The sequence below is a fragment of the Bison bison genome, unplaced genomic scaffold (assembly GCF_000754665.1).
Source record: "Bison bison bison isolate TAMUID 2011002044 unplaced genomic scaffold, Bison_UMD1.0 scf7180017860443, whole genome shotgun sequence".
Taxonomy (NCBI): Eukaryota; Metazoa; Chordata; class Mammalia; order Artiodactyla; family Bovidae; genus Bison; species Bison bison.
The window spans coordinates 3043602-3062110 of NW_011491015.1; the positions used below are offsets into that span (position 1 = coordinate 3043602).

General features: G+C 45.9%; 1 protein-coding gene across 13 annotated transcripts in view; it reads left to right on the forward strand.

Annotated features, from left to right (window-relative positions):
• AKAP13 (A kinase (PRKA) anchor protein 13) overlaps positions 1-18509 on the forward strand; it is a 322135-nt gene that overhangs the window by 165411 nt on the left and 138215 nt on the right. For all 13 annotated transcript variants that reach the window (XM_010832167.1, XM_010832169.1, XM_010832166.1 and 10 more), the window contains 3 exons: positions 4065-4263; positions 6904-9913; positions 13720-13853. In XM_010832167.1, coding sequence (XP_010830469.1) covers positions 4065-4263; positions 6904-9913; positions 13720-13853 — 3343 coding nt within the window. The remainder of the gene's footprint in view (positions 1-4064; positions 4264-6903; positions 9914-13719; positions 13854-18509) is intronic.

Here is an 18509-nt window from a genome sequence, read left to right on the forward strand (position 1 = left end):
GAAGGGAAGGGGTTGGGGGGGGTGTTGTATGCAGATTAGAGGGGTTACAGCAGAGATTCTCAATGCCAGCATTACTGGTAGTTTGGGGCCTGATGACTGTGATGTACCGTAGGGCGTGGTCCTGTGCCTTGGGGGACAACCGCCGCGCCCCGACATGTGGCAGTGAAAAGCACCTGCAGACGGTGTCAGATGCCCCCTGGGCTGGTGCAGGTTGGAGTGAGACTGCTGCTGGCACACACTTTGCCCTTTCTCGCCTCCGCTCCGTTGTCTGCTGGGGTGTTCATGGTGCTTGTAGGCAGATGGGGAAGGAACCGCTCCAGAAACAGGTGGGAAGCTACAGGCATCCAGGGCGTGATGCCTGAATTGGTTACCAGAGGGCAGTTGGTAGGGGACCAGGGCAAACATACCGTTCGGAGAGGTGCCCTGGAGTTAGAGGAGCCGCGCAGACGTGTCTGATGTTGGGCAAGGGTGGACTTAGTCATGTTAGTTCACGGCCGTGAGCTTCTCACTCTGAACAGAGAAAAGATCACCTGAGGATGGAGTAGATGAGGTTAATGTTGGGTCTTTGAGGGAATCACACAACGTTTTGGTAACCCCTGTGGGGATGGATTAACACACATGAGTAAAGCGATCCAGAGCAGCAGTGAGGACTGGCTGAATAGGGACTTTAAAAATTACTTAAGACATTAAAATCCTAGAGAAGAGGACTTCCCTGGTGACTCATTGGATAAGAATCCACATGCCAGTGCAGGAGGCACAAGTTCCATTCTTAGTCTGGGAAGATCCCACAGGCCACAGAGCAACTAAGCCTGCATGCCATAGCTTCTGATCCTGCACTCTGGAGCCCGGGAGCCCTGACTACTGAAGTCGTTTTTGTGCCTAGAGCCCGTGCTCTGCAACAGGAGACGCCACCACCGTGAGAAACCTGTGCACCACAAGTACAGGAAACCCATGCAAAAGCAACAAAAACCCAGCACGGCCAAAAATAAAAAAGAAAGAAAAAGTAAAGCAAAAATCCCAGAGAAGAAATAAACCTATAACCCAACCACTGTAATACTGTTTTAATTTGTGCACTTTACTGTTTATACTCAATGCTTTTTGCCTTTTTTATTTTGCTGAATATAGATTTCAATGTTACTGAACTGTTATTTGAATTATAGTTAATGGCTACAGAATAGTCTGTAGGGCTTCCCTAGTGGCTCAGTGGTACAAAGAATCCACCTGCCAATGCAGGAGAGACTCAGGAGTCACGGGTTTGATCCCTGGGTTGGAAAGATCTCCTGAAGTAGGAAATGGCTACCCAAGTATTCTTGCCTGGAAAATTCCATGGACAGAGGAGCCCGATGGGCTACAGTCTGTGGGGTTGCAAAGAGTCAGATGCAACTGAGTGGCTTTCCCTTATAAGACTACGCACACAGGTAATACTGTGTAGATATTTTCTTTAATCAGATAGCCCTCTAGTTACTGGCTTGGTTAGGTTGTATCCAGTTCTCAGTAACAATTGTCCTTAATGTTGTAGCGCACTTTCTTGGAGCCTTGCTGGATTTTATTTGTGGATCCAGTAAAGGCTTTATACAGTGCTGAATGCAGAGCAGAAAATGTGTTGGCCTCAGGGTCACTTCACTGAGTTTCGCCCTGACCCACCACATTTAAAACTGCAAACCCCATCTCTGCTTCATTTTTTCCACCACCCCTGCTATCTCTAGAACACTGGGTGTTTTATCCTGATTGCTCTTATCTCCCTTGCTAAGTCCACAAACTCCCACAGGCAGGACAAGGATTTGTCCTTTGTCCACAAAGAATGCTGGCACGTAAATACTTGCCAAGTGGTGGGGTTTACCCTGACGGACAGGCAAGGTGGGTTTGAAGAGTGCCCACAGCAGCACATATTCGTGGAAGCCAGTGGGAGGATAATTGCACTAACTCGTACTTGGTTTCCAGGCGGGCTCGAAAACAACAGCTGTCCACGTGGCTGATGAACTGGGGGATGTAGGGTTAGCGCTGTGGCGGCAGGTTCGCATTCCTCCAGCAGGAGAGCGTGGGAAAGGTAGGAGGTAAGCAGACTGTGGTTCCAGCAGGGAGTTTCCCAAGGTTTCCTTACGACAGAAGAAGTAGTTTGAGAATTAATAGTGACATGGTTGGTAGAAAATGCCGTTTTGCCAGGAATGGACTGTGTCACTGTTTAATTGCCTCTGCCTTGGCCAGCAGCCCCCTCTTGGCTGGGTGTGTATTTGATTCACACCGTATGGTACTGTATAAGTTAAGTTGTGTTTTCAAAGAATTTTTTTTCCTGATCAGAGCAAGGTTGTACGTGGTAATCTGAGTAAGCAGATAGGCCAGTCATGTCTGAATTAAGCAGAGCTAGTGACAGTGTCACCTCAGCCCAGGTGGCACAGTGGTAAAGAATCTGCCTGCCGTTACAGGAGACATAAGAGACACAGGTTCGATCCCTGGGTCGGGAAGATTCCCCTGGAGAAGGGCGTGGCAACCCACCTCAGTATTATTACCTGGAAAATCCCACGGACAGAGGAGCCTTGTGGGCTACAATCCTTGGAGTCTCAAAGAGCTGGACATGACTGAGTGACTAGCAGTCTTACTTGGTAAATAAGTAAGATATTTAGCATGGCATATATTAAGCAACCGTCGGGAGTCTTGCTTGAGTATGGAAATTGTAATAGTTTTCTTCTGAAACAGCTTTAATTGTCACCTTCAGCCAGTATCTGGCCCTCCAGTTTGTTAAAGATTTTCTACTATAACGTATTTTTAGTTTCCAAATTCCATGTATTTCCTGGTGAATTGTACGATTTAGTGGACGAAACACTGGATTGACAGTTGAAGTAATGTTTCCCTCTCATATTTGTCAGTAGGTGACATGTCTGTTATGTCTTAATTCGTTCGTTTCTTCCTTTTTAAAACATGATAGTGATCCCCAACACCACTTTCTGCCTTCTTCCAGAATCTCTGGGACACTTTGTCAACATACTGGTTTATTAGAACCATGTAAAGAGATTTCATGTTTTGAGATCTGTCCCAGAAATGTTTTTTTTTTCTTACCCATGCTTTTTTCAGCTTTATTTGAATATTGAGGTGTATCTGCAGTGATGTGAATTGAGCTGAGTTGGTCATCTTTTAAATTTAAAAAGTTATAATTTGTGTTATTGGGACCAAGTGCTTTATTCAAAATAGGATTTGATAATTATATTGACAAGTATAGTATGATAAGACGTTATAGTATTTTTCTGTACATAGTTTTGACTTTGCGAATTTTGAGGATACAGCCTCCACTTGTTTTTAACAAAAATTGGACTGACCTTGCGTAGATTGGAGCGATTAATTTCTTCCCTTCTCAGTAAAATTGACCACAATTAGCATGTACTGTAACCCATTTTAAGACAAAGGCTTAGGAAAACTTGCTTTTTTTTTTTCTTTCTTTTTTTGAAAACCAGAGGAAAACTATTCTTACATTTCCTCATTGTTTGTTTGTGAGCATAATATTAACTCTTTCAGAATCCCAGTCTTCTCTTTATCTTGCTCAAAGAACGTCCTTAGGAAGGAATCCTGCAGTTGCCATTTAGCCCATGTGTGACTTCTTGTGAAGTTATGTCTCAATTACTTGGGACTGTGCAAACCAACTTTCTGGAGCAGAGCCTCAAAGAGCAGTGAGGTTAGAAATTTTGCATAAGAGAGAATTTAACCTATCCCTGAGACGCTGACTATATATGTATATTATATTAGTATGTTTTTATATATTAATATATATTATAGTGTATTTGCATGTATTATATAGAGAATATACATATGTATTGGAATTTCCCATGTGGTGCTAATAGTGAAGAACTTGCCTGCCAATGCAGAAGACCTAAGAGATGTGAGTTCAATCCCTGGGTCAAGAAGATCCCCTGGAGAAGAAAAGGGCAACCCACTCCAGTATTCTTGCCTGGCGAGCTCCATGGACAGAGGAGCCTGGCAGGCGGTAGTCTGTGGGGTCGCAAAGACTCAGACACAACTGAGCGACTGAGCACACACATGCATGTATACCTTAACCAGTGTTTGCTTCTTTCCAGGGAGGATGCTGGAGAACCAGACTCCTGGAGCAGTTTGTCCTACGAAATCCCTTATGGAGACTGTTCTGTGAGGCATCACCGAGAGCTGGATGTCTATATGCTAACCTCCGAGTCTGAACCACACCAGGAGCCCCCACTTCCTGGAGACAGTTGCACTGGACATATTTTTAAACTTATGAACATCCAACAGCAGCTAATGGTAAGGAAGAAAATTTCCATTTTCAGTCTTTGGTACCCTCACCCCTTCCCCCAGTGAGCTTTGCCATAATTAGAACATAGCCGTGCTTCCCTCAGAGTATTGTGAAACCTGTAGAGCAGTTTTAGCTGCATTCGAAGTCAGCATTTATAGCGATAGAACTTAGCACTGGGGAAGTACAAGAGGAGACTGGGAAACTTCTTCATTGGTTTTTGCCAGGCTTTTAAAATAATGAAAGATACACATACACATTGCCGACAGAGAACTGTGCAACAACTAGAGCTAAAATTTTCTGGCTTAAAAGGAAATTTGTTTAACACTGTAAATTTGTTGGTTTAACTTTATAAAACAAAATGAGCTGAACTGTTTCTGAGATTGTTGCTAAAGAACAGGAACCAAATTTACTTAGGAGCAGTCTTCCCTCAACTCTTTCAATGAGTGATGACCATGCTGCTATATTTAAATTGATAGTTGTGCAGTAAAAAGATCACTAAAAAAAATAAAGATTTTTATAATCCACTCAAGCCTTCAAGATAAAGTTGTTGCCAGACATAAAAACATTACAGACTCCCTGGTGGCATTTATTATGGATAATATACACGTCATGTGGATACATCTCTCTTGGCCGTAACATCTAAAAGGCTAAGTTTAGATAATTTTTCCACCCATTTTATTTCAGAGTTGATTTGATTTGGAAAACTCTTGGCAGTAATTTCATTTAAGGTCACCTGGGGTCAGCTTCTCTGGGAGCAGACCTTATTTCAGAGACGGGCGGGCCAGGACACTTCATGGCAGGGTTGCAGATGCACTCGCCTCTGCCTCTCTGGGTTGTGTTTATTCCAAACCAGGTGTCAGTTTATTTTCCTCTCTGGAGGTGGCTGAAAACTCAGGTTTTCTGTAGAGCTCTTCTACTGGGTGAATGGTAGTCCATTCAGAGACAGCAGATTGCAGATGCCACAGCTACCCGCAAGATGTGGAAATAGTTTCCTGGAAACCATGAGAAATTAGAGCTATGAGAAGATACATGTGTTAGGAGCATCTAAAATTTCTCAGGCCATACCACTTTTTTCTCCAGATCCCCATTCTGTCATGTTCGCCCTTTGTTAAATTCCATGACCCATTTTCAGAATTCCTTAGAGTTGGTCACCATCTCAGGAGGAAGGAAGCAAGCGATTTTGAGTTCTCTTAAAGAAGCGTAGCACGGCAGAGTTCAGTGCCAATCTGTTTTTCTCGTACTGCCTTATTAGAAGGACCTGAGTGAGCTTGACGGGTTTTACACCTCCACGTGTGAACTTTCACATGAGACCCAGCGCGCAGACAGGAGCGGGTGATGATCGAGGACTGGAGGCACAGGGCCCGAGTGGGCGGGGGAGTGAGACGGCGGCACACGGTGTGTGCGAGAGATTATCCTAACAGAGCGAATGACGAGTGAAGAGCGAACCAGGCGTTTCAAAAAATAGTTCTGGGAGCTCCCTCGTGGCTTAGTGGTCAGGATTTCAGGCTTTCTCGGCTGTGGCCCGGCTTCAGTCTGTGATCAGGATGTGCAGTGCAGCCGAAAAATAAATAAGGAAAGAAAACCATGTAACTCAAAAAACAGTGTCATTCTAGGGGTTCCTGAAACTTAGATACAGAGGTAAACCCACTCTAACGATCAGACGTATTTTGTTTCTCTCCATTTTTTTCCTAAGCTTTGTCTAACATGTGCTTGTGGCTTTTACATAATTTTAACTTTAGATTAACTTTTATTTATTTTCCAAAACATTATAAATATCTTTTTCCGATTTCACTGTAGTCTTCACTGTTAACGTTTGGAATATATGACAGCATAGTGATCGGTACCAGGTTATTAGCCACGATTGTTCTAACCATTCCCACATAGTTTGTCGCATCTGTTTCTCAAGTTGCAAAGACCTATTTTTGAGATGACCTGTAAAATATTCTCAAAGCACAGTGCCATCTGAGAATAATGAAAAATTCCCTATTGCTCGTTTGATATGTTATTTGTTTAATATTCAGTAGTAGAGGAACAGAGGAACTCTTTATCAGAAAGTGAAAGAAAGAATTGAATCATGCTACTCTTTTGAAATTATTATAGCCCCATAACTAAAATAGTTACCCTAGATTGAACAGAGCCTGTTTTGGAGATTGAAGGATGCTGTGTAACTCCTAGGTAAGAATTCAGGGCATGGGAGCATCTGTCTGTTCCTTGTGATTGAAGAGAGAGTTTACCAGACTGGTCAGGATTTGTTTTTACTTGTATATACAAGGCAGGAAGGAAGCTGCCTCTGCCCCTCTAAAGGCCCTATAAAAGGTAGCTTTTACAGCTGCTCATTTGAAGATCAGTTCTGTGCTTTTTTAAAATAAGATTTTTTGAGGCTCAGTTTTAATCTGCTTTCTAAAATAAGTCAATAATGTAGAAAATAGCCATATTGTATTTTCTTGGCATCTTTATCATTCTGGCAGTTATGCAGCTATCAGAGGAAACTGAGGTCAGAGCCGAGGGAGCGTTTATTGGCATTTATTAGGTTGGCTCATCCTGTGACTTTAGAAGGGCTAGAATGCTAGTGACTTGTCTCCCATGTCAGTGACATCTTTTTCTCATGGTCAATTTTAAAAAAAAAAACATCTTCTATTTCCTCCTAGAAAACAAACCTCAAGCAGATGGACAGTCTCATGCCCTCAGCGGTGACAGCACAGGAGCCTTCAAGTCCCTCCCGTGACCAGGATGCAGATGGTCACTTTCTTCCCCGAGAGTCCGAGCGCACAGCCAGCCAGCAGCTTGCCTCTCCTGAAGCTGCTGAGAGCTGTCAGCACTGCCGGGGGAGCTCCGTGGGGCAGACTGAGAGCTCCTGTGATTTGTCAGGTGCGGCCAAGGAGGAGGATACAGACCCTTCCTGCAGGAAGAAGAGCACAGGCGTGGAGAGAACAGGAGGTGAGGTGGGGCCAGCACCTATCACAGACACTGGGGCGGCATCTGCTCCCGACAGCTGCATTCAGAGCGTGCCTGATGGCAGAGGAGAGGACCCAGAAGGCCCTCTGTCCTGTGGAGTCAGAGATGAAGAAACTACGTCTTCGGCAGTGGCCACCGACCTGGGGCCCCCAGGCAGCGTCCTGCAGTGGGGCGTGGCCCAGGCCTGCTCTGGAGGCAGGCTGGTGGTTGCTTCACCAGCAGGTGCCAGCTCCCCCCAGGCTACGGGAGAAAGGGAACATGGTCTCATGCACCCCATTGCTGCCATCGCGGGGAGCATGCTTGAAGTGGAAGAGAGAATGAAGAAACAATTTGAGGACTCCGGTATCAGCACTGCTGGAGACTCTGACGGAAAAGTCACAGACGAGCCTGTGTATGGAGCCAGCATTCTAGACCGCGTCTGGACCCCCCGTTCCCTGAAGGCTAACAAACCTGCAGAGTCGATCCTTGGAGTTAGTAATGGCAAAGCTGCCACTGACCAAACTGCAGAAACCGAAACTTCTAAAAGCTATACAGAGAGAGCTCACACTCCAGGAGCCCAGAACCCTCAGTTAATTCCAGCTGCTGCAGGCGACGAGGTTTCAGAAGGGCTCCGACCCAACACTCCCTTAGCCAGCATGTGTGCATCAGGGTCACCCTCTGATTTAACCTTGCCTGGGCTGCACAAAGATGTGACACCTACCCCGAAATCAGAAGCGGAGTCATCTGGTGTTCACAGCCAAGACAGCGAGTCACCCATCTGCTCTGCAGCTGGGGGTGATAAACTTGGCACAGCCCCTGGGTGTCAGCCAAGCACAGGGACGTCCGGTGGGGTGTCACTTGCAGAACATTGTGACGACACAGCCCCCCAGCCTGAGAGCACGACCACAGGACAGCTCGGCACGCGGCCCCTGCCCCCTGCCAGCTGCCCGAGCAGCCCACAGGCCAGCTCCACCCAGAGCACCCCAGACACCCCAGAACGTGTGGATGCTTCTCCTCTCCAAGTTTCAGATAAAGAAAGCCAAGGAGAAGATCTGAAAGCGGAGACATCGTCAGCAGATCCGGCTGAGGTGGTTCTCCCACAGGCCGCTCCCCCCACGGCTGAGAAAGAAGGGGCATCATGCCTGGCTGTGACGCCAGGCGGGACTGTCTCTCTGGCAGGCAGTGAATCAGTAACCAAAGATGACGCACTCTCGCTTGTCCCCTCCCAGAGTGAAAAGGGAAGAGCAGCCCTCCAACCACACACAGGTGGTGGAGATGGGCCTGACGGAGACACAAGACGTCCGGAGGAGCAGCCTCCAGAAGGCGGCACAACGGGCCTGGGCCCACCCCCTGCGACCCTAGACCCGCCGCCTGGCATGGGGAACACTGGTCCCGGAGGACTCGCTGGGGAGCAGGAGTTCCCCTCCCCCACAGTGGCCCCCAAAGCCCCGGCCGTTGAGGGGGCCACTGCCTCTGCCCTGCTTCCTGGGGGTCAGGCCACTGCGACTGAAGGAGGAAAAACTCAGGTGGTTCCTGAGGGCCCAGGAGGCGAGGGTAAAGCCAGGACCTGTCCCACCACTGAGGATGGCGCTCTCTGCTCTGGAGCATCGCAGGAAGAACGCAGACCACCGCCTCCTGTGCCAGAGGCCCCGGGGGTCCCCGAAGAGCCTGGCGCAACGGCCGGGGCAGAGGACAGAGTGCCGCAGCCCAGCAACTCCCTGGGCACACCCTTGGCCCGTCTTCATGCAGAAGCTAAACCCAACGAGGAAGTGGCCCCAGCAGCCTCCCGGCCGACGGGAGGTGGGGCTGCACAGAGCCTGGTGCCACCAGGAGCCGGTCTGGCTGCACACTCCAGCCAGGACGCCCCAGGTGCAGAGCCGAGCAGCTCAGCTCCAGCGCCAAGTCTGTTAGCAGGTGGGCCCGAGGCGCAGAACTGCAGTCCAGCTTCTTCGGCTCTGGATGTTGAGGTGGAAAACACCCCGTCCCCAGGGAAGAGCGCCGGGTGTGAGGTGAGTGGAGATGCAGCCCTGGACGGTGCCCGGGTCCGTGGTCTACAAGAAGCCCTTGGGGCCGGGACAAAGGATATATCTCACAACGCCCCAGACACCTCGTCCTGCCAGGAGGAGAATATGATCCTGGGTTTGCCTGGAGCTTCACCAGCCGCAGGCATGACTGACCCCCAGGGCATCGCGCCCCTGGAGCTGGTGGCGCCTCCGAGTGGGGAGAAGAAGCTGGAGGGAGCAGACTGTGGCTCTGTTGGCCTGCAGGAGGCCCAGGGGGACAGTAAGGCGCATCATGACCCGCCGCAGCCTGCGGGCGGAGAGCGCCCCCCAGAGACGGGGCCCTCGGGTGAGCCAAGGGGTGCCCCCGCTCTGCCCTGCGCTGTCTCCACCAAAGCCCTGCATCGGCCCGAGGGTGCCAACTCCATCGAGGAGGCTGCCATCCGCATCGTGGATTCCGTCATAGAGCAAGTCAAGGCCTCCGGAGCACTGATGACAGAGGGGGCTCTCGGGCACGGGTCACCACCCAGGCCTCCCAAAGTAGGCCCAGGGACGGAGCCCACAGCACATGCTTCCGCCGGGGAGACGAGCTCCCTGCAGCCTGCAGAGACCCCGCCGGTGGACAGTGGTGGCAGAGAAGCCTCTGGGAGCCTTGAGCAGTGCTTTGCTGGAAGCGAGGAGCCAGAGATTATTGTGCCTGTCCAAGGACCTGCACCAGAGACAGGTAAGCCACACAGAGTACACAAGCAACCGTGTGAGGGATAGATTCCCTTCAGAGTCTCTGGGGTGTGCTGGTAAAAATACAAGTGTCACTGCTGTTTAGAGGCCGTGTGTTCACTGGGTCGGTTGCCAGGCTACCAATCAACACCATCCGGAGAGACACGTCATGTCAGACTGGGACAGATTTTGCTTCCTGTATTCCAGAGCCCTGGCTTGATAGCTCAGAACCTACAAATGCTCTGTCCATCCCACTGAAGCAGCTGCAAGTTTCCTAACCTGGAAAACAGTACTGCGATCCCAGGTGCTCCAAAATGATAAAGGGATGGAGCAGATGTTTTGAGTCATGTGTCTTAGTCCTTTTTCTCGAGAACCGTGATACACAGTGCCGACAAAGTGTGTTTTATTTACAAACCTGAAAGTCCCTTTCTTTGCCCACCATCCTGGTCCGTGTCCTGAGCACATTTAGAGTCAGGGTGGTTTCAGAACAGCTGGCAGTATCTTTCTACGCCGATGGCCCAGCATCCCACATGGTGGCATCAGGTCATTGGTGGAGGCTGGGGGGACGGGAACGCCCTACTCTTCCTGCCCGAGGAGCAGGCCTCCTGTTCCATTGCCGGTGGCTCTTGGGCAGCCAGCCGTCTGGGAACTGGGGACCCCGCGCCGCGCAGGGCCTCGGACACAGGATTTCCGCCCGAGCCTGGTCTGCCGCGCTGCTGTCACAGGGCAGACGTTGTGTCTGCTTATCTCGGGGAAGCAGCTGCAGCGAGCAGATTGCTCACACGGCAGCAGCCCCGTTCCCTGTGTGGGTGACCATGTCCAGAGAGAGCAAAGAGAAGCCACTAGTGCTCGGTGGAAAGAGACCAGCCGCATAGAACTTCTTATTGGGGGTTGAGGCTAAGGCTTAAACTGAAGTCGGACTGGGTTTTGACTCTTGACGTCATTCAAGTTCAGTTGAGTTCACACTTTGAGACCACCACCTGTTCCCAGAGATAGAGGACCTATCTCCATGCTCACCCCCAGACTTTCATAGGTAAGAACCCTATTTTGTTTTTATCATCCAACTGTTTTTACAGTTCCTTCTAAATTTTGAAAAACCCCTTTACTGTAGCTGTGTGTTAAGCGTTGCGGGGGTGGGGCAGGAAGAGAAACGAACGAACAGAAGGCAAGAAGTTGCTTTGGAAAAAGCCATTTAAACACAGTGGCCATTTCTCTTGATAAAGGGTTTTTAACCATTTATAATCTGTTTTTCCAGTTGAGGGATTTAAGAAACCCATAGTAGTAGTTTTGGTGGCTTCAGGCTTTTTGTTTTCTTAATATCTTGGATTGTTAGCCATGAATAAATTTCTATCACTGTCAGTCTCAGGATTTAAATAAGAAGGTCTCTAATTTTTTAAATAAGGCACAACAACAGGTCTATTTTGGGGGCCCTGGCAGGTTGACATTTCAGAAGAATGGGAGTGGCTGTAAGCTGACGCCCGGCTATGTTCTTTTCATTTGGGTGCTGCGTCTTTGGCCACACGGGCTGGAATTATTTCTCTTTCCGGCTCAGTAGTCAGAATTTAACCCAAGTAAGTACAGACTAAGTAAGGTTGTGTCCAGAGTACCTTATGAGAAAAGGCAGATACCAAGAAGAGTTTCAGACTTTGATTTTTAGTAGTATACAAATATAGTAAGGATGCTATGGAATTGCATCTAAGATTTTAAGGCTGTAGGAAGGGAAATGAGACAGAAATCCAGTTTTAACAGTGTGGGTTTGGAGTGGGTGGATGTGTGTGAGAGAGGTACTTCTGATGCCTCGAGGAGTCATGTGTGTGTGCTCCATGCTGATGGCCTCCAAGGACAGGAAAAAGTAGCCAGTAATAAAGCAAGGGGTGCTTTTTTCAGAAAATAGCCAGGACTGGGGAAAGTCCCTGGTCATGTTGCCCCAGAGAAAAAGCACCCAAGTGTGATCTCAGACCAAAGGGTATTTTCTAGGAAGTTTACATTCCACTTATGAATTTAACCCTACTGCTTTGTAAGTGGGCAGACATCGGTGTAACTGCTGGTTTGGAAGGGCCCACATAGCATTGGCCTCTGTTTTTATTATATACTGCCGTCGGCAGAGCCAAATAGAAATCGAGAGGAGGGAATCACATACCTTTAATTTGAACGAGAGGTCGGGGCCCAGTACGTATCAACAGCACTGCCTGCGGTGCTTTGGGAAGTTAGGATTGCATGACGGAGCCCCGCCAGTCCTGTGGGGGCTGCCGGCACCCTGCAAGTCCCAGTAAGCTCTGTTTACTGCTGTGACTGGGTGCTTGACTGCTTGCCAAGATACATATTTTCAGGTGATGGATATTATCATCAGGTAGTAAGGATTTATGAGAAATCATATCTCCAAATAAATGAAATAAAAATCAACACCTGCCCCCCGACCCCCTCCAAAAAAAAAAAACCCTTGTCTTACTCACTTAGAAATGTTTTAATCAAGGAATATTTAAGGGGATTGCTTAGTCAGATTTTTTTTTTTAAACTTTAATCACATATTATGAAATGGAAGACAGATTTTTGTTCTTTGGACAACAAAACGTTTGCCTTTTTTTTTTTTTAATTGCTAGTAAGATCATGTAATTAAAAATAAAGGCAAAGAAAGGAGACTCACGAGTATTCATTTATAGTAATGTAGCTTTCCTAAATCTAAAGTAGAGCTTTATACATGTCACAGTGTGCTATTAGACTACAATAATTTTTTAGATTTATTTTTAATTGGTGGGTAATTGCAGTATTATGTTGGTTTCTGTCATTTGAATCGACTGTGAGTATACATGTGCCCCCTACATCTTGAGCCTCTCTCCCACCTCCCAGCCCTAGAATAGTCTTAATATACTTCATTATTATATACTGAGTATATACTATACTATATAATGTAGTCTTTGGTGAAAGAAACCTCTGTGCCCTCTGTTGTAGGGAGCATTTTTCTCTGCCAGAGTAGTAGTGTCACTAGATTAATAATCATAGAAGATTTTCAAGATGAAATCGAAATGATAGTTGTATTTGGATTATTAAGATGAATTTTGACTGTTCAGCCATCAGAGTCCCCTTTAAAAAAAAAAGTGTCAAAGCTTAAATTTGTCTCAGGCATCATTCTATCACTTCCTTCCTGTATTAGCTTGGCCATATGGTGGTCAGGGAACAAAACCGCTACCGTATGGTCTGTTAAGCATCAGTCTAAAGAAAACATGAGGAACTTTTTCTTAAGAAAAGGACCTGCTGGTTTGTAATTGTGTTTTGGTTTGGAAAGAAATAAAAGATAAAGTCCAATTTACTCAGGATACTTTAGGTGGATGAGTGTGTGTAGTATGTTTTTAAAAGACTCTTCCCAAAGGCTGTATTTCATTCTCAGTGGCTCTTTTCTTCTTGCCGTGTGCAAGTATGTCTTGCCTCTATGATAATAAGATGGACTGACTACTAGCTGTAGTTGTTAATCGGTTCCCTTAAAGCTTGTGAGTTTTCTTTTCCATGTGCAAGTAAGCACCACACTCAGAACCATCATGAAAAGTTAATAGTGAAAATGGAAGTTCAGTAGGCGTTGAATAAGATCTTCCCTTAGCTACAAACCCACACAGAGGCTGGAGAAAACCACACAACCCTGTGATCAGGGCTCAGCACAGAGCCAGAAATGACACCAGCTCCCAAACAATACTTGCTATTTAATGCCAAAAAAAAAAAAAGGCAAACAAAATGCATGAAACCTGGAGCAAGTTGTGTAAACAGAAAGGCCCAGGGAATCAATTTTTCAAATGCACTTTGTAACCACCTTGCTCTCCCTAGAAATGCCCGACACAAAAGCTGAAGATGAAGTGGATTTTCTGAGTAACACCCAGGAGAGTTCAGTTTCTGAAGAGGTGGCTCTGGGAAACAGAACCTCTACGCCGGAGGTGAAACCGGGCCTGAAGACCCAGGCGGTGAGTCTGTGCGAGCACAAAATGTGTTTAGCCTGCTCTGCTGTGGCGTTGTCGGGGGGATTTTTTAAATTCACAGTAGGATTTTTCCCCTTCTCCCTTGTTCCCTCCTTTACAAATGTGGACGTGATGCGGTGAGGCTTTTACACAGCGTCGCTTTAGAATGGATGTCTTAGATCCCTGCAGGGATCCCTGGGAGGTTGTAATGAAAAGGGTTTTTTCCCTGTGAGCACAAGACTTTCCAGTTTGTCATGAGGTTTAACATGTCTCAAGATGGGAATTACCACAAAAAGGGATCTACTGACACTTCTTAAACCTGACTCTTCTTTCTTTATATAGAAACTGATAGCGAAGATGATATTTTAATTTGAAACCCAATACTGACGGAAATAGAAAGTATGTCATTTTTAATGATTAAAGAAAATAAGGTTTATTACATTTTCATAACAACTATTGAGACATAATTCACATAACTGTACAGTTCACTCATTCAGGTGAAGTGCACGGTGCGGTAGTTTTTTACCATATTTACAGAGTTGCACAACCGTCCCCACTGCCCAACTTTATAACATTGGCATCACGCCAGAAAGAACCCCATCCTCACTAGCAGCTCACCCCTGCCCGCCTGTCAGTAGTCACCAGCCTCCTTTCTGTCTCCAAGGATTCGCCTCTTCCAGAACATCATGCAAATGCAGTTCCAGAACATGTGGCCTTCAGCAACTGGTTTCTTTCACTTAGTGTATTCTTTCAAAGTTCATCCGTGCTGTAACATTGATCAGTATTTAATTTCTTTTTATTGCCAAGTAGTACCCCATTGTATGGATGTACCATATTTTTTTCTATATTTGGATTGTTTCTACTTTTTGGCTGAATAGTTGTGAATAGTAACTGCTAACGAACTGTCCATTTGTATGGACATATGTTTTTATATGCTTAGTAATTATTGTGTTGGCTCATGTGATAATTCTATATTTAGTGTTCAGTAAGTTTTCAAAAATGATTTTTTTTTCAGAGTCTTGATTATTGTTCTTGTTTGAAGCTGTTAACTTGTAAAACAAGAGAACTTGTTTGAACTTGTTGAACAGTGCTAGTGCTCTAAGCTTTAGATGCCATGATTTTCTTTTTTTAAAAAGCAACAAAAGCAAACAAACAAAAAAAACAGCACACATCTTTGGCTGGAAAATCAAGATACTGGAGTAAATCACATTGCCCATCAGAAAATCAGCCATCCTTGTCTAGACTTGAGGGTGTGTTTTTTTTTGCTCTTCAGAGGGCTAAGTATTTTTCATAGAATTACCCCAGTTAGCTAAACAGAACAGTACCCTTCCAAACTGTTTCAAGTGTATGGATTGGGATAAACAAGCTTCATTTTGTTGGAGTGCAGTGGTAGGGAGGTGCTGGCTGTTCTCACCCACCCCTTATTACCGATAATATTCATGACTAATGCCTGGGTGGCTACTTGTACGGCAGGCATTATTCAGACAAGTGTTGCTTTTGCCCCTGGGGAAAGAAAAGAGAACACGCCCTGCATGGGTAACATGTGTCTTTGTTTCCAGAAGCCCCTGAAAAAGGGAAGGAACAAACTCACATCCTTGAATTCAAATACCTCTGCTTCTTCGTCCTCCATGTGAAGTCCTGTGATTAGTGTCCTGTGTACAGCCTGAGGCTGGCCACAGACCCTTTGCTTTCCTGTGAGGATAGCTCTGTCCTGACTGTATCTTAACTATTACAAAGAAGAGAGCAAAACTCTGTTTTGAGTTTTTGTTTGTTTTGTATTGGGGGTATAGCTGATAAACAGACAGTGTTGTGATAGTTTCGGGTGACCATTGAAGGGACTCAGCTGTACACACAAATGAATCCATCTCCCCTAAACTCCCCTCCCATCCAGGCTGCCACATAACATTGAGCAGAGTTCCGTGTGCTAGACAGCAGGTCCTTGTTGGTTATCCATTTTAAGTACAGCAGTGTGTACATGTCCATCCCCAGCTGCCTGACTATCCCTTCCTCCCATCCTTCCCCCTGATAACAGTAAGTGCCTTCTCGAAGTCTGTGAGTCTGTTTCTGTTTTGTAAGTAAGTTCATTTGTATCATTTTGTTTTAGACTCCAGATATAAGGGCTGTCACTGGATAGTTCTCCTCTGTCTGACTGACTGAAAGTTGCTCCTTTTCCTCGTCTCTTTTCCTCTTCTCATTTTCCCTCCAGTTTTAGAAGTTGAGAGAGAGGACACTCCTCTGGTTGGTCATCAGGCGTCATTTTACAGATAGAAGAAGTAGACCCCCAAATAGTTCCTTGGCTAGCTTAAGGTCAGGGCCTGCTAGAATGGGAGCTTCTAGTTTGGTTCTAACCTAGAATCTGCCCAGTGGGGTGCTTTCCTCCCCAACTCTTAGCCCAGGCTCCTTATCCTAAGGAGCCTCAGGATTCGAGAACCATGTAATTGGTCTGCTGTTGCTGGGGTATCTTTGCTTTGTGTCTGCCTGCGCTCCATGTAGTTAGAGAAAGCATACTTTAATGGGATTTTTAGTTCATGAGGATCTTCAGGTCTAGCGCTCACAGCGTTCTTACAGTGTCGTGAAATCTGACCTCTGACCTGCCCTCCCTTGCTGTGGATCGAAAGCAGGAAGCGTGGACACACATTTTGCATCTTCCCGTGTCTTTCTCCTTTTTTCCCCATCTGACTCTCTGCATGTTCTTTGCCTGGAGGGAAGTTTGTGAACACTTACAAAGGACAGAGAATAAATACATCAGAGTTTGTGGGAGGTACAGTTTCTGTAACAGCTAATCACCTTTGCTGTTGCATGTGAAAGCAGCCAGAGGCTGCTTTACAAACAAGCGTTTTACTGACAGTTCCGATAAAAGCTTCATAGAAATTTGCATTTCTTTTTTAAATTTTTTTCTTTTCTTTGAAATTTGAATTTCATATTGTGAAATCATTTCATATTGTAAAATCATGTCATATTGTGAAATGATTTCATGTCATGAAATACTCTTTTTTGAATGTTTTCTTTCGTCACTAAAAAATGTAAAAATCTGCTCTTTGGTGTTTTTTTTTTTTTTTTCAATGTGCTGTACAAAAATGGATGGTGGTAATCTGTCCGCCCCTGCCTTTAGAATATGTGTGCCTCAGTGGATGAGAAGAAAGAGAAAGCAAGTAGAATTTTTTCTCTTCTGAGTGGTCTCAGCCTGTGGGGGAGCTTGTTACTAAACCGCACAGAGGAAGTAGAGAGTTTCATGTCTCTCCCAAGTGTGTCTTTTGACTTGGTATCTCGACTTCCTTGTCCTGTTTGTCTTCTGGCCTTAACCTTCTGGAGCCTGGGCTTGCAGTCTGAGATTGTGATGGTAGTCGAGGGCGGAGTGGCACTCGTTTAGGATTATTTAATTTGGTCTTTCAGACACATGCCCAGTCTGTGTATTGCCCTTGGGAATAAACCAGTCATTGCCTCAATGACTCATTGTTTCTCTGAATCAACCTCTTCCAAATGTAAAACAGGAAAAGATCTGTGTGTCTTAATGCTTTGCTACTGTCTTGAAAACCTGGAACCTTTGCGTAAGGAATAAAGGATGCATAAAGGAATCGGGCAGTGTCAAGACTAGTGCTTGTGTGTCCACAGAGAAAGCACATGTGTATTCAATGCTTCAGGTTTCTCAGCACGTGATACATGGTCCTGACAGACACTTCCCCGTTGAATCAAAAGTAGTTCACAATTCCAGAGGCCCGGTTTTACACGCAGAGTGGTCCATTCCCAGTAGTCATTTTATCACCATTTTATATTCATGGTTTGTCCCTACGTATTGCCAAAGCTTTAATACTAGTTACACTTTCAGTTCAGTTCTTCTAGATTACCTTTTGTTGTCCTTTTTTCCCCTGGTGAGTTAATATCTATCAAGTACGTGGAGCTCAACATGCAGTAAGTACAGCTTAGCGTTCTTATTATTAATTAGTTTCATAACTTCATATTCCAATATCCTTTTTACTCACTGAAGTAACCAGTGACTTACAGTGGTTCCTAAAGCAATCAAACTGCAGATTCTGCTTCTTGAACATTGTTATAAAAGCTTCAGGAGTAGCAGCTAGCATTAATTTAAGTTGGGAGACAGGGTGCTGGTTTTAGTTCTGAGATCTTTAGAAATTTGAATGGACCTTTAGAAATTTGAATGGACCTGAAAGATTATCTGAAATATGAAGGAAAGAAATGGTTCCTGGAAAGTTAAGCAACTAGCCTCATTTCACAGCTAGTTAACTCTGTACGATAGACTGAAACTCGTTTCTGTATGGGTAATGTTTCTGTTACACTGTGGTTTTCAGAAAACTCCTCCTGAGGATATACATCTGGGCAGTTCAGCTCACTTTGATTTTTCGTGTTTTAAACAAACAGCCCTGAATGATGGGTACACACATGAAGATTCTGAAACAGTTGCGTCATAGTCCCATGCTTTCAATGATAGTCGGAGAAATTCCTTTGACTACTTTCAGTTCAGATCAGATCAGTCGCTCAGTCGTGTCCAGCTCTTTGCAACCCCATGAATCGCAGCACGCCAGGCCTCCCTGTCCATCACCAACTCCTGGAGTTCACTCAGACTCACATCCATCGAGTCAGTGATGCCATCCAGCCATCTCATCCTCTGTCGTCCCCTTCTCCTCCTGCCCCCAATCTCTCCCA